We start from the raw sequence: 27,412 nt of genomic DNA, 5'->3' as shown, positions 1-27,412 counted from the left end.
ACTCTTTCTTCGTGGCTGTGAGACTGGCTCGTATCGCGCTAATGTCCATGGGTTCTCCCTTGGATGCGGAGGAGGGTTCGGGGCTTCCCACTGTCACATATGATGGAAGGGCTCTTCCCTTTCTCCCATGATCCCCTTTTCTCTCATTTAGCCTATGTTCCAACCGTAATACCAGGTTGATAAGTCCTTCGCATGTCTTGGGTTGGGGGTCAATATGAGCCACGGCGTCTTTGAGCTCATCGCACAGCCCTTGATGAAAGAGCGCCGTTTGTTTAGCAAGAGGCCACTTGGTTTCCGCAACCAACCTCCGGAATGCGTTGTGATACTGTACCAGGTCGTTGGATCCCTGTCTCAACTCGAGCATTTCACGGTCCGCCGTGTACGAGTCTGCCCTTCGGTCGAATACCTTCAGGAATTCTTCGCGGAAAGCACCCCAGTCACATAAGATGGGGTCGTCTCTGCTCACCAGAGGCACGGCCCACTGTGCCGCATTTCCAGCCAAATAGGAAATAAGGAAAGCCACCCGGGCCTCACTCGTGGGGAACGCCTTGGGTTTGCACGACAGATGTAGCGCTACTTGTGTGAGGAATACCTGTACCGTGTTGGGGTCCCCACTGTATCTCTCTGGTGTTGCCAAGGGTATGGCAACCGGCATCTCCACGACTACCGCAGGGTTTTGGTTCATGAGGGAGGCGCTGGGTGTGAGCGGGTCCAACTGTATAGCATCCAATCTGGCCTTTACATCGGCAGTCTCTTGCCTGGAGGCTGCCAATTCAACTTGCACGGCAGCTAAAGCAGCCAGCACGTCATCAAGTGTTGCCATGTCTGTTTATCGACCAGGAGACAGTTAATGTTATAAGGTCGGATATTTTGTAACGTCCTGATCGTCTCAGGATCGTTAACAGACACGATAATGAGGACGCAACCACTTGTGTACGGTTTAGTTATTTTAATGAAGGCAAAAACAATACAATAAGTAAACGAATGTTATAGTTACTGGAATCCTCCAGTCTATCCACGTTACCAACCCACAGCACGGATGGTCCTAACCGTCCTCAGCAAATACGCCAGTCCCGGCGTATGCCAACAGAGGGCAGATAAGCAATGGCCGAAAATGCCAATCGGTATGCTGTGAGGGGTACGAAGAGTGATGGGGAGAACAGAGGAGACAGGGAAACACCCAGCCGGGGTCTCTACCTCAAGGGAGCAGCCGCTCGACCTCTTCCTCGTACTGCACCGGGACGCGGAGTCACCACCGGGTGCTGCGTCACCGATGCCCAAATCAGAATATGGTACAGGGATCGAGAGCAGCCGCTCGATCGCTCCTGTGGACTTCCTAGACTGTAACGCGGAAAACACCTCCTGGTGTGCGTTACAGCTGGTAGTCCCAGTATCTCGGGTCGGGCTGGGAGCTACGGCTCCTACCAGCACACGGACCAAGACGCCTAGACTCAGCCGAGTCAAGGCAAAGCTCAATGGTTGTCCGGTAGAGCTTCCGGGTCAGGAACAAGTTATGCTTGGCAAGACACGGCCCAGGGAGTAACGACTCGACCTACCTCCGTTCTTGCCTGACGGGATTACCTCTTCGGAACGCTGCTCTTCACGAAGCAGGTACGTCGGTGGAAACACAATATCCGACAGTGTTCTTCCTCTGGGTTCCTCCTTTTATAGGGCGTGTTTCCTGGAGTTATGTAACGGCTCTCCCGTTTACATAACATCTTACTCGCTAAGCATCCTGGGATTCGTAGTCCGTATTTTCCAGGTGCCGGTTTACTCCTTCCCGACGAGAATTCTTGACATAAAATGAGCCTCATGTACTACGTTGACATAACTAAACCATTTAACCCCTTTGATGCTCATGACGGAACGGTTCCGTTATGAGCGTCGGTTGGCATGTGCTCATGACTGAACCGTTCCATCATGAGTCCATAAGCCCAACGGAACGTTCAGCACAGCGCACAAATTTGCGCCGCGCTGATGAGGTTAAGAAGACACAACAACATTTTGTTGCTTTCACCAAACCCCATAAAGGGAAGGCTCTATCCAAGTCCGGCATTGCCAGATGTAACATTAGATGCATCCAGACATGCTATGCTAAATCTAAACGGTATCTACCCCCATGAACCCCCCCTTTCCCTTCTTAGGGCCACTCAACTTTGAAGAAAGGAGCCTATATGGCCATCCTGGGAAAAATCCCAGTAGCTGAGATATGCCAAGCAGCTACTTGGTCCATATCACAAACGTTCCCAAAGCATTACTGTGTGCATGTGCTAGCACGCCAATAAGCTAATGTTGGTCAGGCAGTGCTCCGTACACTCTTCCAATCTGATGCAACACCCACAGGCTAGCCATCACTTTCTGGGAGGACTGCTTTACATTCTATGTACAGCATATGTATATACAGCCACACATGCCTCAAACAGAAAATGTTACTTACCCTCTAAGCATCTGTTAGTGGCATGTAGTGCTGTAGATTCACATGCACCCACCCTCTTCCCTGGACACCTATGGCTGTTTTAGTGTTTCTTACTTTCTTTTTTCCCTGTTTTTGCATGGGCATCTCTCTATACATCGCTTCATTTCACATTCCATCCTCATTCGCCCTGCTAAAAAACATCTTAACAATAGAGCCTATGACCATGCACATTACTGGCGAGAGGAGGAGTCTCACTACCTCGTGACTCGAAGACTTCGAACAAAAACAACTTGCACACATCTGGGCTCAACACTAGATGGCAGGAGTATGTACAGCATGTCAATCCGCAGCATTAAATGGCACAAACAGATGCTTACCGGGTATGTCACATGTTCCTTCTTCCATTTGTAAAGTTGTGGAGTTCACATATCTGAAATACATGCCCTGTATATCGCTTTTGGGATGTTCTTAGCTTTTTAAACCCTGAGCTTTGCTTCTCTAGTATTAGGTTGTCTTTCATAGATTCACATGCTTGAATATTCCCCGTCGTCGAAGTAGGAGCCCCACGGTAAATAAAATAGCAATAAATCCCAATAAAATATGTATATAAAAACATATCACACAAATTCCAAAACCAGAAATACTTATAAGTACCAGGTTAGCATTAACACATAGGAATACATAGGAGAAAAGAAAGGCGCCTATATAACATATCCATGTCATTATGTTAGTCCAAACTACAGCCAATCTGGGGCAAGCACCCCTCTAGAACCTTCTCCTCAGAGGCTCAGGCCCTCAGATTTTCTACTGCACGTCATGTGAAGGGAGTCTCCCTGAGCTCTGCTCAATTTTCAACTTTTTCCTGGATTTCTTCAGTTTTTCTAAGATGTCTTCAAGTAAGAAGACTTTGTTTTGTCCATGTTCTTCTTGTGGGAAGTTGAGACTCTACTCAGGGGACCCTCACAAGAAGTGTATTTACTGCCTCTATTCATTTCATGAGGTAGGAAAATGTAAAATCTGCAGGACATTTTCAATCAAGACCCTTAAGGACAGGGAGGGACGTCTTCTCCTATGGTTGAAGGATAAGGATTCACCTCTATCTGATGCAGAAAGCCTTACGTCAGGTGTGTCCAGAGCTGCTTCAAAGCGTAGTAGTGTTCAGGAGTTGCCATCTCCTTTTCTGTAGAAGAAAAAACTTCCTCTCATGAAGGTGCCTATTGTGTTTCCACCTCCTCATACTACGCCTGCGCCCTCGAGATCTGACTCTCCCGCGCCCTAAGCTCCTTCTGCGCATGTTTTCATAAAAAAACATGCTAAATCATCGACGGGCTCGTCGACGGTCGTTCCGACAACGAAATCTGCCGTCTCCAGTTCACTGACGACGACAGTGACGACGACTTGTGCCAGTGGATCGGCGGCTGCGTCAACGTCTTCTATATCGACGATGGTCTGTGTCACTTTTAAGTCAGTCTCGTCGATGATTACCATCTCATCGTCGACGTCAAGGAAAAAGGTCCAATCGACGTCGAAATTCTCGTCGCCGCTTGCTGTTAAAAGACCCTCTTCGTCGAGTGCTCCATCGACGACGGCTCCATCGGCTCGTCGATGACAGCTGACAGCTCCATCGACGATAGCTCCGTAGACGGCGGCTCCGTTGACAGCGGCTCTGTCGACGTCTGTGGTCTTGTCGTCGACGGCTCCGTCGACGGTGAATGTTCCGTCGACTTTCTCATCGTCGTCGTCATCTGCCTTTGCATCTTTGCCTTTGGAGCCATTTTCTTCAACAGTTTCTGGGCCTCCTATGGCTGACCCATTGCACCAGCTACAACAAGTGCCTCTGGAACAGCTCTCGCTTCCAATTCACCCTTAGCCTCCATCACCTCTTTTTGCCACCGGTTCGGAGCATGATTCAAGTTCCGATGAGGAGGAAGATGATAGATTCCGACAAGCTCGAAGTCCTTCAGAGCTAGTCAAGATTACGAGGATGATCAGGACCATTCTTATTTCCAAGAAGGGTAACCTTCTGTTCAGGTTCCAACAGTGCAGATACCACTTTCCCTTATTTAAAATCTCCAATATATGCTGGAGGATTACAATAGATGTTTTCCACTGTCTCATCGAGGGTCTCCTCAACCTAATGTGCCTGTAACTTCAGTGGCTCCTCCTGCTCCTTCACTGCTGGAGCCTGCAGTATCTTCCCCCCCATTGACCTCCATTCAAGTCCATGCTACGGTCTATGAGGATGATGACATTCGCACTGACAAAGAGGACGGCGAGGTTGCGGATGATGATGGGGACATGGCGGATTGAGACGACTATCCGGTCCAGACACCGTCTCCGCCGCCTTCAGTGTCAGGTGATTCCCCTCATGTGGACATTTCTAGTTTTCACCAGCTTATGTAGAGGGTGGCACAGCGCTTTAAGCTTCCTATGGTCACGAAAGACGAGGACTGTTTTCTTTACGACTTCAAGAGTCAGCCCTTCAAACAGGTCCGGGCTGTGCCCATTATTGACTTTATTTGGAATGAAGGTGTCAAGTTGATGCAAACACCCAATACCATTCCGGCTCTTCTTCCTCGTTTGGAAAAGAAATATAGAGCATCCCAGGGGTCACCTGCTTACTTAATATCGCTGCCTAAGCCTGATTCCGTAATCACCCAGGCCGCGCAGCGGCGATCCAGGAATCCGTCTTCCCCTATCACCGATCCTCCGGACCGTGAAGTACGTCTGCTTGACGCCATTGGCCGCAAGTTTTCCACCATGACTTCTACCACCGTGAAGGCTGCAAATTCGTTGGCCATTCTGGGGCGCTATGACCGCTAGTTGTAGTCTAATATGTCTTCTTTCATCGACCTCATTCCCGAGCCCTCTAGAGCTGAGGCCCTTAAAATTCTTCAGGAGGGAGAGAGGGCGTCCTCTGAAATTATCGATTGCTCGGTCGACATTGCCTGTACTGGTTTTCGACAGCTTGCGGGAGCAGCCGTATTGCGTCGCCAGGGCTGGCTTCGTTCCACCTCCTTCCGCCAGGAAGTTCAGTCGAAAATCCTCGACATGCTCTATGATGGCGAATCACTTTTTGGCCAGCATGTGGACGATGCACTGCAAACTATAAAAAAGGACACCCAGACGGCTCGTGCACTCGGCACGCTACAATTTCGCAAGCCGCCTTTTCGTGGTGTGCACGGACTCGGCACCTCCTCTTCTTCCTTTCGCGGCGGACCCACCCAGTACCGATCCTACGGCCAAGGAAATCAACGATACTCCTCCCAGTCACAGCAGTCCTATCGGCAACAGTCTTTAAAATCTTACAGAGGAAAACCCTCCTACAGGGGATCCGCTTCTAAAAAACAATGACTTGCCTTCCCCGCTCAAGGGTGGAGGTCGAATTTCCCTTTTCCACTCCAAATGGTCTTCAATCATCTCGGACTGTTGGGTGCTGGGCATTGTTTTAAAAGGCCATACCTTGGAGTTTGTCAAGTCCCCTCCAAACACTCCTCCAACTGGTTCTCCCCCGGCTCACCTCAAAGAGCTCTTTCAGCAGATTCGGCTCATGATTCAGAAGGGTGCCATCGAAGTGGTTCCCAAGTCTCAACAAGCACTGGCGTTGCCAATAGGTTTCGCATTTAGAAAGTTGGAGCTATTGGTTTTGTAAATGACATTTTATATTTATATATCGTTATTGGCATTGTCCATAACAATATATAAATATAAAATGTCATTTACAAAACCAATAGCTCCAACTTTCCAAATGCGAAACCTATTGGCAACGCCAGTGCTTGTTCTACGCACTTAGTTACCTTAGAGATACTTGTGCTCAAAACATTTAAGAGTCTAATGCTATTGTCTGTGCTTTGGTTAAGTCATCTGCTGCTAAATGTCTGCGTACTAGATCTTACAAGCAGAAATGAGATTCTTTTTATCTTTATTTTCTGTTTTTTTATTATTCTTATTTTCTTTTAATCTTTTGCAAAGGTTTTAATTAACTGAAACAAATTAACACTTCATACCATGCAATGTCCATTTTGTCCAGTCTTAAGTGTTTGGTTAGAGGAGGGAATGTGTTTTTTTCCGGCACAATGACAGAGGGGGATGGCCATAGGGAAGGAGTTAACATCCACATAGTTGAAATTAGCTTCAAAGCATTTCTGATGTACTCTCACTTTAAGAATGGAAGCATCTCACACAGAAACAACATAAAAATGTGAAAAAAGATCTAAACCAGTCCGAGATAATAGGAGAAAAACAATAACGCCACACGCGTGGATCTTTCAAGGTTCATGTGAAAGGGTAAGCAAGCTTTCTTCAAATTGAAATTAGAAATGTGCTTGCCATTACTTCCCAATGTGCTTTGTGTGTCTTCCCTGTGCTATCAATTTCCCTGTAGCTTTGTCCGTGACATCTACTGTGGCAAAGGCGAGGCTTCTTCCTTGCTTCAAAATCTGAGCAGTGATTAACACAGAGTCTCCAATTTTAGCTGCATTCATGTACGTAATTTTCATATCCACACTGAGCCCTCGAATTCCTTTTTCTGTGAACGCAAGCGCTGCGGTTGAAACAACATCTATTAGAGTGGCTGTCATACCACCATGCATCCTTCACGCTGTGCCGGTGTGTGTGCACTTTCGAAAGTGAATTACAGTGACAAGCAACCACTCGAGATAAGATAACACCAGCAAGAATGTAGCCAGGCCTCATTGATGGATGCCAGACGTCGCTCTATAGCTGCCTTCTGCTCGTGGGAGTTAATGCCTGTGTGCGAAAGCGCGATGCGCTTGGAGAGTGTATGCTGGCAAATGGCCGGAGGGAAGCCGGATGGGGGCGGGAGAGCCTGGTGGGGGGGGGTGGGAATGCGAGCGAGGGGAGGAGAAGTGTGGCAGGCGGATTAGGGAGATGGGCGGAGGGAAGCCGGATGGGGGCGGGAGAGCCTGGTGGGGGGGCGGGAATGCGAGCGAGGGGAGGAGAAGTGTGGCAGGCGGATTAGGGAGATGCGCGTGCTTGTGTGGTCACGTGACCCGCTTTTGTGGTCACGTGACTCACATGCACTGTGGAAAAACCGCAGTGGTTTGACGAGTCGATGGAGCACTTGGATTTTTGCCTATTACATTCACAAGCGAATGATAATAGGCGAAACCTAAAAATGGATGGGATTTTATTCCCGGTTCTTCCTCGTCCTCAAAAAGTCCGCCGACTGGCGTCCAATCCTCGATCTGAGAGCCCTGAACAAGTATCTGAAGAGTCAATCCTTCCGCATGCTCACGCTCGCGGAAGTTCTCCGCTTTCTCCTGAAAGACGACTTCATGACCACCATCGATCTTCAGGACGCGTATTTCCATGTGCCACTACTTCCAAGACACCGGAAGTACTTGCGCTTTCAAGTGGGACACAGAGACTTTCAGTTCAAGGTCCTGCCTTTCGGCCTTCGCTCCGCCCCTCGCGTCTTCACGAGGGTCCTGGTTCCAGTGGTGGCGTACCTATGGTTGAAGGGAATTAAAATCTTTCCCTACCTGGACGACTGTCTCAAAGTCGCACTCCGGCATCAGGCGTCCTTGGACACCCGGTTCTGTCAGGATCTGTTCCACTCTCTTGGTTTATCCATCAACACCGAGAAGTCTCAGGTCGAGCCGGCTCTTTGCAGGACTTTTCTGAATACTTCACTGGCGAAAGCGTTCGTGTCCGACGAGCGTCAGTTACGGATACTGCAGATGGTGGCTCTCCTCCGCTCAAAAGGGTCTGTCCTTTCAGGGAATGGCGTCCTCCTGCATCTCCCTGATCCCAAATTGCAGACTCCAGAGTAGTCCCATTCAGGAAGAATTGGGCAAGCAGTGGCGTCAGGTCACCTGCTCTTTCAGCAATATGGTTCAAATGACCAGTCTGATGCGGTCCTCTCTCCAATGGTGGGCTCAGCCGTCAAACATAGCTGCCGATACTTCCTTCCTCACCATCGCTCCGGAACTCGTCCTTACCACGGACGCCTCCCTGGAAGGCTGGGGCACGCATCTTCAGGGACTATCCATAAAGGGCAGGTGGACCCCATACCAACGCTCCTGGCACATCAACAGACTGGAGCTAATGGCCATCTTCCTGGCGCTCAAATCCTTCCATCTCCTACTCCAGGGAGAAGCAGTGCTCATTCAGACCGACAACACCCCCGGTATGCACTATGTCAACAAGCAGGGCGGCACCAAGTCACTGCTCCTCTCTCAACTGGCACAGAGTATCTGGGACTGGGCACTTCGTCACCAGATCACCCTAACAGCGGTTCACCTACCAGGCATCTCCAACATCCTGGCGGATTCCCTCAGCAGGTCCGCATCCTCGACCCACGAGTGGGAGTTGCATAAGCCGACTCTGGATTTCATCTTTCGGCTGTGGGGTCGCCTGACCATGGTTCTCTTTGCGAGTCCTGTGAACCGGAAATGCCCGTCCTATGCAAGTTGGCTTCCCCATCAAGGGTCGTCCGGAAATGCCCTTTTGATGGAATGGTGCAATCTATTCGCCTACGCTTTTCCGCCGATTCCGCTGGTTCCTCGAGTGTTGTGGAAAATGCGGAGACAGCCGTGCCACATTCTCCTGATCGCTCCCAGATGGCCTCGACAAGCATGGTTCTTGGAGCTGCTGCTTTTCTCACAGTGCGAACCCATACTCCTTCATCCTCGAGAGTATCTCCTCACGATGGACGAGGGTCAGATCTGTCATTCGGACCCCTCCTCTCTCAAATTATCAGCCTGGAACCTGAGCAACTTGAATTTGCTCATTTGAATATTTCGCCAGCGTGTAGGGACGTTCTCCCCAACGCGAGGGCTCCGTCTACGATAAAGACCTACAAGCTAAAGTGCAAAAGGTTCTGTCACTGGTGTGCAGCTTCTAATATCAATCCCACTCCTGCACAGCTTCTGCCGTTCTTTCTACAGCTTGCTCAATCAGGACTTTCCCACTTCACTTTGAAAGTTTTCCTGGCGGCAATATCTCGTTTTCAGCAGGATGGGACTTCCTCTCTCTGCTCTTCAAGAATCATTCAACAGTTTTTCAAATTACTTTTCAGGAAGTTCCCGCCCATTCGGCGTCCTCCTCCTTCCTGCCATCTCAATGTCGTTTTGGCACAATTGATGAAGGCGCCTTTCGAGCCTATCCACAAAGCGAATTTAACATTTTTTACTTGGAAGGTGGCTCTTCTAATTGCTTTGACCTCTTCACGTCGCGTGAGTGATATTCAAGCCTTCACCGTTAAACCTCCTTTCCTTCAATTCAAATCGGACTATGTTCTGCTTCGCACCAATTCGATTTTCATGCCTAAAGTACCAACTGGTTTTCACCTAAACGAGCCAGTGTTGTTAAAAAATGTCTTCGCAAATCCTCAAACTCCAGCGGAGCAACGTTTACATTCACTGGACGTTAAAAGATGCCTTAAATTTTATATCGACAGAACGGCGCCCTTTCGTAGATCTGACCAACTGTTCGTTGCTTACGGACGCATGCGCAGAGGGCGTTCTGTTACCAAGCCAACTATTGCACGTTGGATTTCTTCAGCAATTTCCTTCTGCCACCAGAAGGCAGGCAAGCCTCTTCAATCTTCATTGAGAGCTCATTCCACCAGGGCGATGTCATCCTATACTGCCCTGTTTGCTGGGGTGCCAATTCACCAGATATGTCGAGCAGCTACGTGGTCCAGCAGGCACACTTTCACAAAGCACTACTGCCTTGAGACGATCAACGAGGCTGATATGGCAGTGGGCCAAGCGGTGCTTTGCAACCTTTTTAAATAAGGTGAGCCTCTATTCTTCCCTCCGCCTCTTGGTGGTATATGATTAGTTATTACCTGCCTTGGCTACATTATGTCATTGCGTATTTCTTCATGCCAATGCACTGCTGTTTTGGTCCTGCAGCCAGTTATTATTGCTTACTATTCTATTCAAGCATGTGAATCTATGAAAGACACCCTAATACTGGTGAAGAACAATTGTTACTTACCTGTAAACAGGTGGTTCTCCAGTTTTGGTGTCTTACATAGATTCACATGCGACCCACCCACCTCCCCTCAGAGGCTCGCTTCTCCTCCTAGACTCTTTTGTCACTCCTGTGCTGCGAAAAGGGCCTAAGCCTCTGAGAAGATGGTTCTAGAGGGGTGCTTGTGCCTGATTGGCTGTAGTTTGGACTAACATAATGACATGGATAGGTTATATAGGCGCCTTTCTTTTCTCCTATGTATTCCTATGTGTTAATGCTAACCTGGTACTTATAAGTATTTCTGGTTTTGAAATTTGTGTGATATGTTTTTATATACATATTTTATTGGGATTTATTGCTATTTTATTTACCATGGGGCTCCCACTTCGACGACGGGGAATATTCAAGCATGTGAATCTATGAAAGACACCAATACTGGAGAACCACCTGTTTACAGGTAAGTAACAATTGTTCTTCTATACTATTTCTGCCCTAACTCCTCTCAAAATAAAATATCATACCATTAGTGTGGGCTAACTGAACCCTTCCAGCTGATAAGTGGATGTCAATTCCTACTGTCATCAAATAAATAAATGAACGAACATGTTGTAGAGAAGAGCCCGAGTAATTTATTCTTTTGATGAATAAATTCTTGTCATCATTTTTAACTTGATCAAATATGTTCCGATTAGACCAAAACCCTAAATGAAACACCGATAACTATTAGATGTTGCAACCCTTTGTCTGTGCAATATAATAGAACCTATTGTCTGCTTCCAGGAGAAGTGGCAGAGGACTTGAACCCACCTTGTGACTATCCCTGAACCCACTCCTGCATTCTACACACGTGCCTTAATGTAGCACCGACCCTGGCCAATAGTTAACAATCAGTGATATAGGGGCACATTGCAGGAATCTTTTGGCTAACTAAGGGGGCATGGCTGAGGGTGACTCAACAGCTATCATCAGGGTGTTGTAGAGAAATCATTCAGAATCAGTAGTACCCAAATCCTTATCCACATTGAGCTCAGCTGGCTTAGGAAGACTCACTTATAGTAATTAGCAGTGGTCAAGGGCAACAGGTATGCCCAGAGGTCCAATAGAAGCAGGTTGAGGCTACTGTCATTTCCAGTTCAGGAGGACTCAACACCAGTGCAGCATGGAAAGAAATCATTTGTAATGTCTTTGCAAGAAAATAAATCACAGATGTTAACCCGTCAAACATCTCTTTACGTAAACGGTCCTAGGTTTATGCTGTGACAAGGGATTTATCTAAGGGGAGTAGGCAGGGTGGCATGGACCACTCCTAAAGAAGACAGGGCTAATAAGATAGCCCACTGATATTAGATTGCAGGAAAGTGCCCCTTTTTGCATGGTTGCCCCCCACTTTTTTGCCTGATGTTGATGCGGTTTGACTAAGTGTGCCCTGGGTTCCTGCCAACCAGGTACATAGAGCCTATGTTCTTTCCTTAAAACTGTACCGTTGCAAACCCAATTGGCAACTCTCTGGCCACATGTAATTCCCTTGTAAAAGGTACCATGGGTACCAAGGGCACTGTGACCAGTGACTGTTTGTGGTATGAATGCGGTATGCCTGATAGATCAGATGCAATGACTCTCTTGGTGTTCTGACACAGTTGTCTTTTCCCATTTATTGATTGTATGGTATTTATCACCCCGATTTAATCTCAATATGTCTAGTTTGGTTGCTTTGATATGAATAAAAATAAGAAATAAGAAACACAAGTTTTATTTAGGTCTTAGGATGTAATTCAATGTATACCATTTGTAACTTTTTTGTATTTGTATTAAATGTTACCTTTGTGAGCGGAACTCTTTCTAGGCGCATGTCTGTGACTCGTTGGCGCAACCATAGAGACAAATTTTTCTCCGTTATTTAAAGCATTTTTGCAGACAGGATAACTCTTTCTTGCTAGTAACATAAAATAACATAAGGCACAGGCCATTGAATTGGCTAGTGACACCTATTACGTAAGCTCTAACAGTTGATTTTATCTGGTTTAAAAGATTTCTTTGATTTAATGTGCTGTATAAATGGTCACTGAAAACCTGCCTTGTGCTAGAAAATGTAATGACAATGGTGAACTATGTGAGTGGTGTGAGATGTCAAAAATGCAAGAGAGTTGACTGGGGTGTGGAAAGGGTAAAGAAAAGGTTTTTCTTATGGTCTAAATTTTATCCCATCAGCATTAAGCAGCAAAACTTGGAACAGCGTCAGGCTGATGTGGAATACGAGCTTCGATGCCTCCTCAACAAACCTGGTGAGTGAATATGTCAGAGTGATGTATTCTGTGGAGATGCTCTCTGTGGAGAGACAGAAGTGGATGTGTTAGGTGTTCTTTGGGGAAAGAGGTGAGCTATGTTATATGCTGCATTGCAGAAAGGCCTACGCGGAGGTTAACTGTGACCCACAGTGGGAATCGGGAGTCACAGAAAAAGTTGTGCATATGGAAAAACTCGGGTGTGCAGCTTAAAAAAAAATATTGGATGTGCCTTACAATTAACGCTCATGGGTGTTTTGGAATTCTGCGCTATTAAAAAATGGAGAGGAAAAAATGGGTCAACAGTGAATTCACTGTAAAGATGAAAATTGGGCAAGCGGATTCACTAAAAACTGTTATTCAAATAAAGATTGAGTTGAGGTTTACCTTTTACTGTCACCATTGCCTCTTTCGGGCAATGGTGATACCCATACTTTGGATACTCCTGCCATCTAGTGTTGGATCTGGATGTTTGCAAGTTGTCTTTCTACATAGAAGTATTTTCTAGTCACGAAGTAAGGTGTCTTCCTATTGCTTATACTGCGCATGGGCATCGACTCCATTGTTAAATTGTTTTATTTCTGCCATCCGGTTTGTATGTGTATTGCGGCGCTCCGGTTCAAGACCATTTTTCTGGTTACCTTTGGTGCTCAAATCACTCTACCCTTGTTGGTATTGTTTCAAACGTGTTTCACCATCCCTTGCGTGTCGAAAATCAGAAAACTTTCCATAGTCAGGTCGGAATACTCCAACTGCAGTCTTTGGGCCTAGTCTGCCAACGTATCTTTCCAAATCAGCTGATGGAATGGACTACATTTCAATTCTGCCTTCTGTGCCACTCGAAGCCTCAGCGCACCGACCTTCACAAAGTCTGCAATCTGTGCCTCTCCCAGGAGGACAGAGAAGAAGATTGTGACGCCTGTCAGTCGTTTCGATCCAAGAATAACTTGCGGGACCACCGAGCTCACTGGAAAGAGATGCAGAGGCAGAGCACTGAAGACACTCCTGATATCAAGATACCGAACAGGAAGATGTGGAAGTGTCGGCAGCTGAAGTCTCTCCAAGACTCTGATTCAGAACTCTAGATCAAACTTGAGTCCCATAATGTTCCAGCTGGTCAACGCTACGCGAGTACCCAAACCTCTTTGCCCACACAAAAACCTGCTTTCACCAAACAAAAAGCTTCGGGCCACCACTGGCCATGGTAGGCCCCGAGATTCTGCTTCCAACGCCCCACCCTCCGGCTCGGCACCGAAAGCACAACTAAAGCCTTCCAGCTCTGGTGCGAGCCGAGACTCCACCTCCGCTGTGAAAACTTCAGTTCTAAAGGACAAAAAAGAGAAGCCTGATTTGGCTTAAAAAATGTTGTCATCAAAACATAAACCTGTTCATCCAACGCTTCCAGAACTAATTCTGGAAACAATGCAGGAGAAACGGGATCCAAAACAAAAAAAACATAATAATCATCAAGAGACTTGGCGAATCATAGTAAAATCTGAGTTACCACCACGCTCCAAAAGGAAGATTTCTTTTCTAGAGAACACTGGATATAACATGCCTTAAAAAAAGACATTGCTACCAGTCCCTTCCACTGTATTCCTCATTCACCACCACTACCATCTTTACCTGTATCATTAATACCTTATTCACCAGGAAATCCTTTGAACATTACACCTCAGTGTTCTCCTCAAGCAGACCCTGATGCAGATGGGGACGGGGGGCACCTATGAAGCACCACCAGACCCCCATGACATGCCTACAATGTAGACCCTCCAGGAGAGACCGATCCTTATCTCTATCCTGCAACAACTTCACCTCCTGATGACAGCACCTCATATCAGGCGTTTATACCCAGAGCAGCTGCGTATTATGGGGTCACATTACATAAAGCAGCCTTAGAAGAAGACTTCCTATTTGAAACATTAGGGGCTACACATAAAACATCACAGTTTCCCAATGTTAAAAGGCATGATGCATCATGCAAAGGATATTTTTAAGGACCCTGCATGAGTACACATTATAACACATAGGGTTGACAAAAAATAGAAAACCACCCCTACTATCTGAGCTCATTTTTATAAGAGGTCAGCTTACACCACATTCTTTTATACTGTCTAATGCTTGTAAAAGACCACATTTACAAACATCAGCTGATGCATCACCACTAAACAAAGAATCTAAATTAATAGATCAGCCAATTGCTGGCGTATAGCTAACACACAGGGTTTGCTTGCAAGGTATGATAGAGCCCACTGGGACAAAATGGAAGAATTAATCCAATACCTCCCAGAGGAACACAAGACAAAAGAACAAGAATGAGTCCAGGAGGGAAAATTAATCTCCAACTCCTCTATCAGGTGTGCACTAGGTGCTGCTGACACTGCAGTCAGAGGAGTCCACACCAGTATTCTCCTCCAAAGTCACACATGGCTGTGTATCTCTGATTTTAAACCAGATGTCCAACAAACAATTGTAACTGCTCCTTTTGATAAAGAACATCTTTTCGCACCACAAGTGGATGAAACACTAGAGAAGCTGAAAAGGGATACAGAAGTGGCTAAAGCAATAGGGCCACTTCAGACATTCTCTAATAGAGGTTTCTTTTGTCGTTCATTCTAAAAGGGAGGTTCAAAAACTATATACACAGATGTGTCCACATCTTCATACAGGCCCCAAACGCAATCCTTTAACTCTAGAGGATTTTTAGAGGTGGATATAGAGGCAACAACTCTAAAGGTAAAGGTACACCAACCTGTACTTCCCCATCACTCATCAAGCAGTGACTCCAAAACCATTCCCCGACTACCTTACACCTGTCTGGGACGACTACAAAAGTTTCTTCCCACTTGGCAATCAATAATATCAGACAAGTGGATGTTGGACATTATCCAGTATGTTTATTGCCTGGAGCTCACCAGCAATCCTCCCAATAGCCCACCTCGTTGTCTCTGGAGCACAAGCAATTGCTCCAACAAGAAGTACATGTTCAGCGTTTATTCACTTTACTTCCTAATACCCAAAAGGGGCGGTTCTCAATGGCCAATTTTAGATCTCGGGCCTTTAAACCTTTACATACTATCAGAACACTTCCATATGGTCACACTTCAACAAGTGCTTCCACTACTGCAACAAGGTGACTTTATGTGAACACTAGACTTAAAGGATGCATATTTTCACATCCCTAGTCACTGCAGATATCTCACACTTGTGATATCAGGAAAGCATTATCAATTCAAAGTGCTCCCATTTGGAACTACTGCTGCACCCAGAGTATTCACCAAATGCTTAGCAGTGGTAGCAGCTCATCTAAGGAGACAACAGATTCATGTCTTCCCATATCTCGACGATTGGCTTATCAAAGCCAACACATACCACCAGTGTCTACAACACACTCAAACTACCGTAAATCTTCTACATCAGTAGGGATTAAGAGTCAATCGCAAAAATTCCATCTTCATCCTTCAAAGCTGCAACCTTATCTAGGAGTAATGCTCAACAGTGAAAGATGGCCAATCAGTATCTACCAGTCAGAACTTTCATGCAGCTACTGGGAATGATGGCATCATGCTTTGCCATAGTACCTCATGCAGGATTAAACAAGCATCCTCTACAGGAATGCTTAACACATCAATCACAGAGTCAACTACAAGATCTAGTGTTGGTAGACAGCCGTACCCATTGATCACTGCAGTGGTGGAACACACAACACTTATCAAAAGGGTGGTCCTGTGTCAAACCTGTTCCACAGATTGAGCCAACATCGGATGCATCCCTTACAAGGTGGGATGCTCACTTACAACTTTTAACAGTTCAGGGACAGCAAATATCAGAATCTCCATATCAACTACTTAGCACCTAAAGCTGAAAGCATTTCTACCTCACCTTACATGCAAGGTTGTCCTAGTCCGTACGGACAATATGACAGCCATGTACTATGTAGAAAAACAGGGGAGGGGGACACACTCTTTACAGCTATAATGCCTCTCTCAGACCATTTGGTGTTGGGCAATACACCACAGAAAGCAACTGTAGCAGAGAACATTCCAGAGACAGGCAATGACTTTGCTGACCTCCTCAGTAGGATACAGCAACAAGTCTATGAGTGGGAACTCCTTCTTCAAGTCCTCGTCCCATACTTCCACAGCTAGGGCTTTTCAAAAATAGAGCTCTCTGCGACAGTAGAGTACAAAAAATGCCAAAACTTCACATCCAGGTCCCCACACCCTCTACCCAAAGGTAATGCCCTATCAATGAATTGTAATAAAACAAGGCCGTGGAAAACCACAACCTATGTGTAGCACAGCTGAAGACAATGATGTCTCTACAAAAGTAAACACACTTCAATTACGTAAATCGAAAAATATTTGTATGTAATCTAATGAACAAGAATCGTTTTAAGAAAAAATATACAACCCAATACTGAGTATATGTCACTCTCATGAGTTCCAACAGTATTTATGTAAATCATAAGCGTTATTCATTGGTTTGACATCAGCCAACAAGAAACAATGTGTTGCCTATTTACAAAAGCAAAAACAAAACATCAATCCCAATGCATTTCGGGTTCATACTAAACCCTTCATCAGGGGATATATGATAATCAGCGTTTGTATCTTGATGTCCTCCATCCAGAGCTACAACAAAAGTCAAAATGAATATTCAATGAGCAACTTGTTAAATGTCATGACAAAAAGTGTTAATAGGATTTGCACTTGGGGGAATTCAAGGGTGTGCTACGTAGATAGAAACCAGAGAGAGCATTGGTTGAAACTAGTGTGCTTTGAGAATTATTTTTAAGCAAGGCTAAAATACCTTTGCACTAAGGAATAGGAGGGAATGTTTTTTCACTGTTTGGGCCCAATAATTAAGTGTATTGTGGCTAGTATTTATATTTTTATCTCGGTTAACAAGAGGCTCAGTTCTCAGATCAACAAAGGGGTCTTATAGTAAAGTATTTTGGAGATTTTCCTGCTCCAGGATTTAATGGGGAATCCATGGCTTCTTTTGTATTCTCATGTAAAAATCTTAAATCCAGTTATTGGAAGAACAAGATTCCTTTAGCGCCCACTGGATAGGGTTTAAGCGAGCCACTTTGTCAGGTTCAGTGACCGCCTTAGCGCACACTTGTGAGTGACATGGGCTAGAGATGATTCTTTGGGCACTAAGACAGAGAGATTGTTACAGTAGCCTACTTTTATGATTGTGGTGCCACAGACTATTGTAATAATATGGCCATTGGAAATAAATGGTAGGATTCTTTTAAATTGATAGAGGTATTTGGGTCTGGTTACACGGACCTTACAGAGAGGATTTGATAACAAAAATGGCACTGGGTGTTCGATTTTTTTTAAGGATGGTCATTTGATTTTCTGCAATGGCCCAGTGTTGTAACATGGAGATCATTTCCTCGGGTTAGGTTCAGTGGCCGAATTGAAGGATCACAGTTTTTAGACTTTTGAGACTCTACCAAGTATTATAGATCCAGCTCTTGATGTTGCTGAAAGTGTCACAGAGTTGGGTGGAACCTATGGAGAGAAGTTGTCACTGATACAGCATCAGAGTTAGGTGCCATCAATGTAGCAATGAAAGTAGAAGGAATTCTGCAAGATGTTTGGCAGCATCCTACATCAATATCCGCTGGCCATAGATTAGTTGAACAGCATGGAGTAAGGCAAGCCAAACAATTTTCCGCAAAGAAGGGAAACAGACAGGGGGTCTCTTCAAACCTCTTATGGGCTTAGTTAAAAAAAAGTGGACTAGTGTGAAAGCAGCTCATACATTAGGGTTCTACATAGGGTAAATTTAAATGTAGGGAATCCCCTCTTTGTTGTGTAAGGTCAGAGACAACCGTTTTAAAATTAGTTCTTTAACTTCAATCTGGACCATAAAAGTTGCAAGGCAATTATTAGAAAAGCATTAAAGCAGGCAATTTTTAGAAATGTGCACAAATTGAAAATGCCTAACATTTTACTAACAGCCACCAAGTGTCTATATTTGGTATCTTGATGATCTGCTAGAAATGTAAGCCTATGAATCCCCCTCGTACCTCTCCTGATATTAGCGACGGTGAGCCTACCAGTCATTAAATTAATATTCAGAGTTTATTGGGACTGCATTTCAGCCGAACAGCATATTGTCAATCAGAACACAAGGAAAGGGGTGAGAGATATCCCCTCCTCCTTCTGATTTCCCTCACAAGTAACTTAGCACACACAAAAAGGGGGAAAGTAGGCAATCTTCCTCTCAAACTCTGAGAATACAGACACGCCGCACTCAGCGTGAATGTACTCTTCATGGCAGTCCCATGGAATGGAGGTAGATTGTATTGTTAAATTCCAGTGAGCAAGTGCCCTCTTTCTGCATGGTTGTCCCCACTTTCTGCAGAATTACTGATATGCTTTGACTGAGTGTGCCCTGGGCTCCTGCTAATCAGGTACCCAGGGCCTATGTTCTTTCCCTTAAACTGCATTGAAGCCTAAACCCAATAGGCATCTCTGGCCACAGGTCAGCCCCTGGTAAATGGTACCACAGGTACCCAGGGCACTGTGATTAGAGAAGGCCTCTAAGAGCTGCAGCACTTATTGTACCACCTTAGAAGTCCAGTACCTTCACACTCACACACTGCCTTTGCAGGCTGCGTGTTTTGGTGCAGAACAAAGTGAAGAGTCAACATGGCACACATCCCTGTGTGCCATGACTACAACCCACTGCCCTGGCATAGATCAGTCACCCCTCTAGCTGGGTGCACTCTACCAGTGGTGAGGGTACAGGTGCACGAGCCCTGTACCCCTACAGTGTCTTAAGTCCATTCTTAGACATTGTAAGTGCAGTGCTGCCATTAAGAAGATATGGTGCTGGGAGTTTGTCATTACGAACTCCACAGCACCATAATGGCTACACTGAAAACTAAGAAGTTTGGTATCAAACTTCTTAACACATTAAACCCACACTGATGCCAGTGTGGAATCTAATGAAAAATGCACACAGAGCATCTTAGAGATGCCCCCTGAAAACTAACCTACCACTAGTATCCAGGCTGAGTGGATGCTTTCAGCTGCCACCACCAGACATGTTTCTGGACCACTGGGTCGAGAGCCTGCTGCTCTCGGGGGCCTGAAACAATGCACATCATGGGACAAGGTGACAAGCCTCCTCTCCCAGGATGGGCAGAGTCCACGAAGGGGAAGCTTCAAAGGCTTGCCGCCTTTGTGAGCTTCCCCAGGCCACTTGCTGCTTTCCGCAACTGGTCCTCACTGGTTCTGACCCCCACGCTGGGAGGGAGAAACGGCGGGAAAAACAAGTGAGGAAGAGAGATGTGCCAACCGCTGCCAAATCCACCCCTCAGGTGGGAGAGGCAAGGTGGAGCACAACTCTGTCCCTGCCATCTTGCAGATGGGGGACTCAGCCAAACAGAGAAAGGCGTATGCCCCCGTCCCATGGGAGGTTGGTATAATAGGGAGTGTACCGACCCCAGGTAAGAGACCCATTGGTCCCAACCTTTAACCTACTTGTAATGCCCCTAAATCTAGTATTTAGTGGCACCCCTGAACCTGAACCTTGCTTCCTCAGACTAGAAAAATCTACAAGAAAAGAAGGAGAAGGACCGAATAGCTGTGCTCAAGCTAAAAAGAGGAAGACGCCCACTGACTTGGCCCCAGCCCTACCGGCCTGATTCCACCTCTAACCTGCTCCTGCGAGATCCCCGGGTGTCCTTCAGCCAGCAACCTCGAAAACCCCAGAGGACCTGCCTACCTTCAACCACAAAGACTGTCTCCTGTGTACACAGGATTTGTGCATCTCCAACCTCTGGCTCCGGCCAGTCACAGCAAATCCACACTACTCTGCACCCGCCGTCCACAGCCCGAGCTCAAGTGGGAAAACACCACAAGGAGGTCTCCCCGGCGATCCTGACCTGAGATCCGCCAACCCCTGATCTGCCTCAAGCCTCCAGCTGATGCCTGCAGCCTAAATCCGGAAGGTCCCCCCAACCGCAACCAGGAGCTGGTAAAAAGATCCGACCCTAAAAGGCAGCCCTGCACCAGACGCCCTATGGCCTTGGGTGGCCAAACCGACAGTGCCTAACCAACCCCCAACATCCAAACGTACCTCTCGAAGTAGTGATCGCACCAGAAGACCTTCGTCCCGAGCTTGCAGTGCCTTTGCAAACCAGAGGTTCCCCATTGCAAACAACAGGGCGCCTGACGTCGAAACAGCACCCTGCACCCGGCCGCCCTAGTGCCGCTGAGGGTGCACCTTAGGTTCTACTTTGTTTCCCCATTTGTCCTGAGCTAAAGTCCAGGAGCTTTGCGCCCACCACCAAATGGCCTGCTCGTGAGCAGCCACCAACCGGAGGCTCCTATCCCCTATTGGATACCGTTGGGCCTCAGCACTCTGCACCCGGCCGCCCTAGTGCCGCTGAGGGTGTAACAAGAGTGCATCCCTGACCCTGGGGGGACCCTGAGTCTACCCGCGGAACCTCAACTCCCACTACTGAATACTTACCTTAAATCCGATAACACTATTTTCCTCCGCAGGATAACAGTGACTGTTTTTCTTGGAAAAGTTTTCAAGTGTGGAATTTGACAACCTAAAGAAATTCTTTAAAATTGTACTATTTAACAAAATTGCTTTTACTTATCTGTTTACAAGAAATGTCCCAGTGTAGTATCCAGGTATACTACACTGTAAGGAAAGTAATCTAAAAAGTAACTTACCTGGCATTTAATTGAAAAGCCCATTCAAGTTTATGTACTGTATTTACAAAGCATTGCGTTTCTCTGGAACAATACTGTAAGTCAAAACAAAGTGCATGTACCATTACAAGCCAAACTTTATTACAACTGTATATTTACTGCAAAGTATTTATCACTTACCTGTGCCAGGCTTACTTGGTTCTAGGAAATAAAATAACAAAAAGAATATTTTTATATTAAAACAATTGTTCTGAAGTTCAGTCTTTGAGTGTGTGAAATCATTTGCTGGTTGAGTGTGTGCAACAAATGCTTAACACTGTCCTCTGATACTGCCTTACTGCTCGACCACCTTTTCAGAGTTAGCCATCTTTGTATTGGCAAACTTAGGGATTCTGGGACAGGGTTATGCCCACTTCCCACAGGAAGTTGTCATATATAGGGGGTAGAGACCTCAGGGGTAAGTAGCCCATTGGCTACTACCCTTCACTCCCCTTAACGCCCCTTAATGGAGTATTTAGGGGACCCTGTGACGCCACATCTTTAGATTTCGATGGAGGTGCTTTGCAGCTTTGGTGCTACAGCGAGAACTGCCAGTGCGGGGGTAACAGGATGCGAAGGTGAGGCCTGTCACTGCAGGCTGAGCCCCCTGGAGACCTGCTGCGTCAGGGAAGGTGCTTCCCCCGTCTACTTGTGCAGCGGGTGGCGGGGATTCTTCATCGCTTAGGCCTATGAGAGGCGAAGTGCATCGGGCCTGTTAAGGTGGCCTACCCTGGAGCGCGGTGTGGCAGCTCACCATTATATTCTGCGATTGACTGCAAAACACAATTTTTAGAGTCTAGGAACATGCGGCGAGAAGCACAAGAAATAGAGAAAACTACTGTGAGGGCTCACTATATTGTTGTATCCACCATGTCCATCCAGCCTTATTTAAGGGTAGTGAACAGGCCGTATCATCGGTGGCTTCTCACCAAATTCCGTTTCAACCAGATGCACCTTCTTCTGGGAGAATACCAGAAATGGAATAAACCAAGGGATAACATCCCATGTAAATGTGATTCCTTTTCCGACCAAGACCTGACCCATTTTGTATTTTTCTGTCCCTTTTTTGCGGAGGGGAGAAAAAAATACATACTACCACTGATGAGAAACAGGGGATTTATGCAAGTGAAACCCGCATTGCTGTTTTTACAAATTATGGAGACCCCTATTGTGATGTATGGGGTCGCAAGTTTTTTGGTGGCAGCCATGAGAGCTAAACGTCTCAGATCAATGAATTCCTTAAATATTGATTGAATCACGTAAATATAGGTGTAGTATATTACACAACCTATGTCTGTAGATTTGTATAAATAACTTGCACCATATAGTTTTTAAATGTTTTCTGAAATTGCCAATGAATGAATTACTTATAGAATATAAATGTGATGTTGTATCAAGGGGTTTGATTTACTTTAAAAAATAAAAGTAAATAGTAAAAAGGAAAATGTAAAAGTAACACCTGACCCCGATTTTCCCTTCATAATTGTTCTTTTTAATGTCTTTTAAATACTTTTATATGTATACCACATCCCTGAACCGTATTGTTGAAATATGAATGAAATGCCATCCCCATCTTTATATTTCTTTATATGTCTTCTCATGCCTTATATGCCTTATATGTGCTTATATGTGTTTATGTGTGTTTGTAGTTTACTTTTATGATTTTAACTAATCGAATAAAGTATTTTTGACTCTGACTCTGACTCTGACTGCCTAACAACCGCGTGTGCCATCCTGTGGTAGAACTCTGGCCCCTGACTGCGGGCGGTGCGGCTGGTGACTAGTGGGCCTGGCGTTGGCATTCCGGCTCGCAGAGGTATTGGTACAAGTAGCGCACGTGTGCCTGAGTCTGTTGCCCTGGAGGTGGTGTGCCCCGGCGGGGGTGCTGTGTTGCTGCTGCTCGTGGCTGTGGCTACCCGTGGCTGCGGCTACCCGTGGCTGCATCGTCACGTTACTGATGCCCATCTCAGGGCCGCTGGCTGGGGGCAGGATTTACTTCATACAACAGGGGTTCAAGTCATCCTTCCTGCGGAGTGACTACTTACTTCTTTTGTGGCTCTGAGTGTACATAGCTGGTGTGACGGGTACTGGTCACAATGGGCAAAACGGACAAGGCTCAATCTCGCCTAACGATCGAGATGCGTAAACCTGGGAGGTCTCAAAAAAGGCAGAACTCAGACTCCGAGTTAGATCCCTCGACTGCAGCCACCCATGCGCTTGAGACAACGCTACTGGCAATGCAGCACAGTCTCCAGTCGATAGATGGCAAGATTGACACACTAAATCTGCGTATGGACCACATGTCTGCGAAACTTGACAAACAGGGCACCAGGCTGGGAGAGGTGGAGAAGCCTGTCTCTGCGACTGAGGATGACCTTCAAAGTGTATCCACTAAAGCTCTGAACATGGAATAAGTCTTGGCGGTCATTCAGGCAAAGAATGAGGACTGGGAGGCCAGATCGAGGCGGAGCAATCTGAGAATAACTGGCCTGCCAGAATCGACCAACAATGGGTAGCTGCAGATTTATGTTGAGGTGATGCTTAAAGAAATTTTTGGGTCTGAAAATCTGTCAGCCATGTTGATTGTGGAACGTGCACACCGGTCGGTGCTTTTTCGGTCCCTGGGGCCCCCGCCGCGCCCGATCATCACGTGGTTGCTCAATTATAGAGAATAGGACTCGATCCTCCGCATGGCACGTGAAAAAGGTTCAATTAATTATCAGGTGAATGAGCTGGCCTTTTATCCGGACTTCACGATTGCTGTCCAAGCAGTGAGGAGCGAATTCACACCAGTCAAAAAGCTGCTGATGGCGGAAATCATCCTGTACGCTATGCTCTACCCGGCCCACCTGGGAATCTGATCAGAAGGGACTGCCAAGATTTACAATAACCCCAAGGCCATGGAACATGCTAAATCTATGAAAAAACAGCGCTGTGATACTGCTAGCGAGCCTGACGTAGAGGAGCAGTGACTACTTATCTGGGACTGCATATCACAGATAGGCTATTATAGGATTGCTGCTGCCATTTGAATGCACTGATGGTTATGGTTTGTAGGGAATTGCTCACTGGAGGAGGATAATACCACTAAAAGTATCCTATTCTGGCATTCCAGCGCCTGGGACATATATCCTGGCAGTTGCCTGAGTATGTCACTTGGGCTCTGGACTCTAGTTGGACTGTCACGTTAATACAATGGACATGTTCGGCCACCTCCCTGCTCAGTCGGAGGCTGATTGTACTCAAGTGTTTCCCAATGGGTGTACTCCACTTCTTTTACAGGGTGATGTTTTTTTTTTGGGGGGGGGGGGGGGGGCTTGTTCATTCTTCGATGGGATGTCTTTAGCAAGATTGGGTGCTGAAGTGGGTGGTGGGGCTGGAAGGGTGGGGCAATATGTTACAGGTGCAGTGCAATAGCAATGCAGTACATTATCAAACACGTGTGATCTCCCTAGTAGGTCTTCAATGTGGGATCTTGCAAATTATGATTTGAAAATGCATGTCTGGGTGATACTGTTAAATTAATAACATGGAATGTATGCGGTCTCAACAGCCCCAAAAAGATCTGCTATGTGTTAGCTTTCCCTGATAGGAATGATATCCAGGTCGCGTTTCTGCAGGAGACGCATCTCACCAAGTATTCAGAACTTAATGTGGGGGCTCGCTGGGCTGCGGTGCGAGTGGCAGCATCGTATTCACCGTACTCTAGGGGAGTGCTAGTGTTCGTCAATAGGGGTACACCGTTGACTCTGCTTAAGACTCAGGCGCATGAGCTGGGTCTGGTGCTTCTGACCCGGTGTTCTGGGCCACAATTGGTGACACTATTACAATTTTTTTCCTTGAAAATGAAGGTTAGGTTCATGGGGCATGCACTCTTTGGAAGGCTTTCAGGGTCACCCTTAGGGGAGAATGCATTGGGGCGCAGGCAGGTGTATTAAAAGCACTTAGGGAATAGGCTACAGGGCCTTTGCAATGACATAAGTGTGCTGGAGCGTCGTTACGAACAGAGCCCCTCGTCCATATTCTTAGCTCAAATCAGAGACTTGGTGTTGGAATATAATCAGGTTGCTGAACAGGAGCAACTGTACAGGTCCAGGAGATGAAAGGCGCTTACCTATGGGGAGGAAGGCAGGCCCAGTCGCTCTCTGGCGCATAAATTGGCTCTTCCAAAGGGACAGGAGCACATCATAGAGATGTAAGACAGTGATTCCATATCACAATTCACCACTCCTCAGATTAGCAAGGTGTTTCTTGACTTCTTCTCTGATTTATATGGGAATAGGCCGTCGGCGAGTGATAGTGATATTTCTAGCTATTTTGATAATGTTGCGGTGGGGTGGTTGTCCAACGGTCAGCGGGAATATTTAACACAGCCTTTTATGGTAGAAGATGTCAAAAAAGCTATAATGGCATTGCCATCCTTGAAAGCTTCTGGGTTAAATGGGCTGACTAGCGAGTTTTATAAAACGTGTGTTGAGGCTCTGATGTACTAATACATGCACATATTTGCAGAAGCATACGAAACTGGTGTTCTGCCCCCTTCTCTGAGGGAAGCTCTTATTGTAACACATGTTAAAGCCGGACAAGGAAGCTAATAGGTGTGAGTCGTATATGCCCCTTGTTGCGAATAGGCTTTCGCCCCTGGTCCCCAATTTGATACTTCCAGACCAATGTGGATTGGTGTCCAAGCGATCAACCGTGCATAACTTACATACCATTTTCGTAGTGCTGCATCAATTGGATCCCGAGCGCCCGGCTGTTGTGGTGCTTCTAGATACGGTAAAAGCTTTTGACTCGCTTCAATGGGGGTACATGTTTATGGTCTTGCAGAGAATGGGGATACCGCCGTTTTGCCTGAAGTGGGTGCGCCTTCTGTACACTGGCCCAGTCGCCAGGACTCAGGTTATTGGATGGGTATTGTGTCCAATCACAGTATGCAGGGGCACCAAGCAGGGCTGCCCCTTCTCCCCAATGCTTTTTTTGTTGGCACTAGAGCCCTTGGCGTGCAAGATCCAACAGCTACATGCTAATTACGCTCTGGGATTTCAGCAGCGTCCGTTTGCCATTTCACTGTATGCAGATGATTTGATGCTATACGTCTGGGAGCCGGCCACACATCTGTCACCCATACTACGTGAATATGTCCTATTTGAGAGACACTCAGAGTTGGGCATAAATTGGGCAAAATCCACGGTCTTTCCACTATTTGATTGCACACAAGAAACTGTCTTGGAGTACCCACTTGCCTGGTCTACGGAGCCAGTAAAATATCTGGAGGTCTGGGTGCACAGAGATCCTGATACAGTGCTCGGTAGGAATTATGGGCACGTGATAACTAAAATTACCAATCAAGTTGACCGATGGACGCGTCTCCCGTTGTCCCTGGCAGATAGGATTGCGGTGGTGAAGATGACTATTCTTCCGAAGCTCCTTTTGTAAACATTCCGATAACCTTGAATATGGCACTTTTAAAAATATTGCAGTCCTGTTTGTTGGCCCTTGTGTGGGCTGGTAAGCAGCCAAGATGTGGCTGGAGCACTCTGATATTGCCATTTGAACGGGGGGGGGTTTGAGGCACCCAATCTGCGTCTGTACTATCTGTGTGCACAGGTGCAATTCACACATTACTGACATTTCCCTCAACGTTATCTGCCACACTTAGCTGTGGAGGAGGACATGCCTTTCTAATCCCTTTTACCGCTATGGTTCTACACAATGGAGATGGAGGACCCAGGAGAGAGAGGAACACTGTCAGGGAGTGGAGAGCTTTGGGTGCTCATGCAGGGGGATAGTATTTGTATGCGCATGCCATGCCAATTGCTGCACACCCGGGTATCTTAGCTGCGTAGGAACGCGGAGCAATGAGTGCCTTGCAAAATGCAGGAGTTATTAGGCTTTTGCTGGGCAAGCATATAAGTCAATGCATGGGTTTATATATATACTAGATCGCGCATGGCTGTGAGAACACTTTATGCTGAGTTCCCTCAAGAGCCACAGATGCTGAAAGCATTACAAGTAGTGCTGACGGTAGGGGAGAG

The 27,412-nt window shown here is 46.5% G+C and overlaps 1 protein-coding gene across 1 annotated transcript in view; it reads left to right on the top strand.

The window, feature by feature from the left end:
* The window catches only part of MICALL1 (MICAL like 1), a 428,596-nt gene that overhangs the window by 344,985 nt on the left and 56,199 nt on the right, over window positions 1-27,412 (top strand). The window contains exon 14 of the mRNA XM_086962863.1: window positions 12,569-12,642. Coding sequence (XP_086818989.1) covers window positions 12,569-12,642 — 74 coding nt within the window. The remainder of the gene's footprint in view (window positions 1-12,568; window positions 12,643-27,412) is intronic.

The sequence above is a fragment of the Lissotriton vulgaris genome, chromosome 1_1 (assembly GCF_964263255.1).
Source record: "Lissotriton vulgaris chromosome 1_1, aLisVul1.2, whole genome shotgun sequence".
Classification (NCBI taxonomy): domain Eukaryota; kingdom Metazoa; phylum Chordata; class Amphibia; order Caudata; family Salamandridae; genus Lissotriton; species Lissotriton vulgaris.
This window is presented reverse-complemented; position numbering and strand designations above follow the sequence as displayed.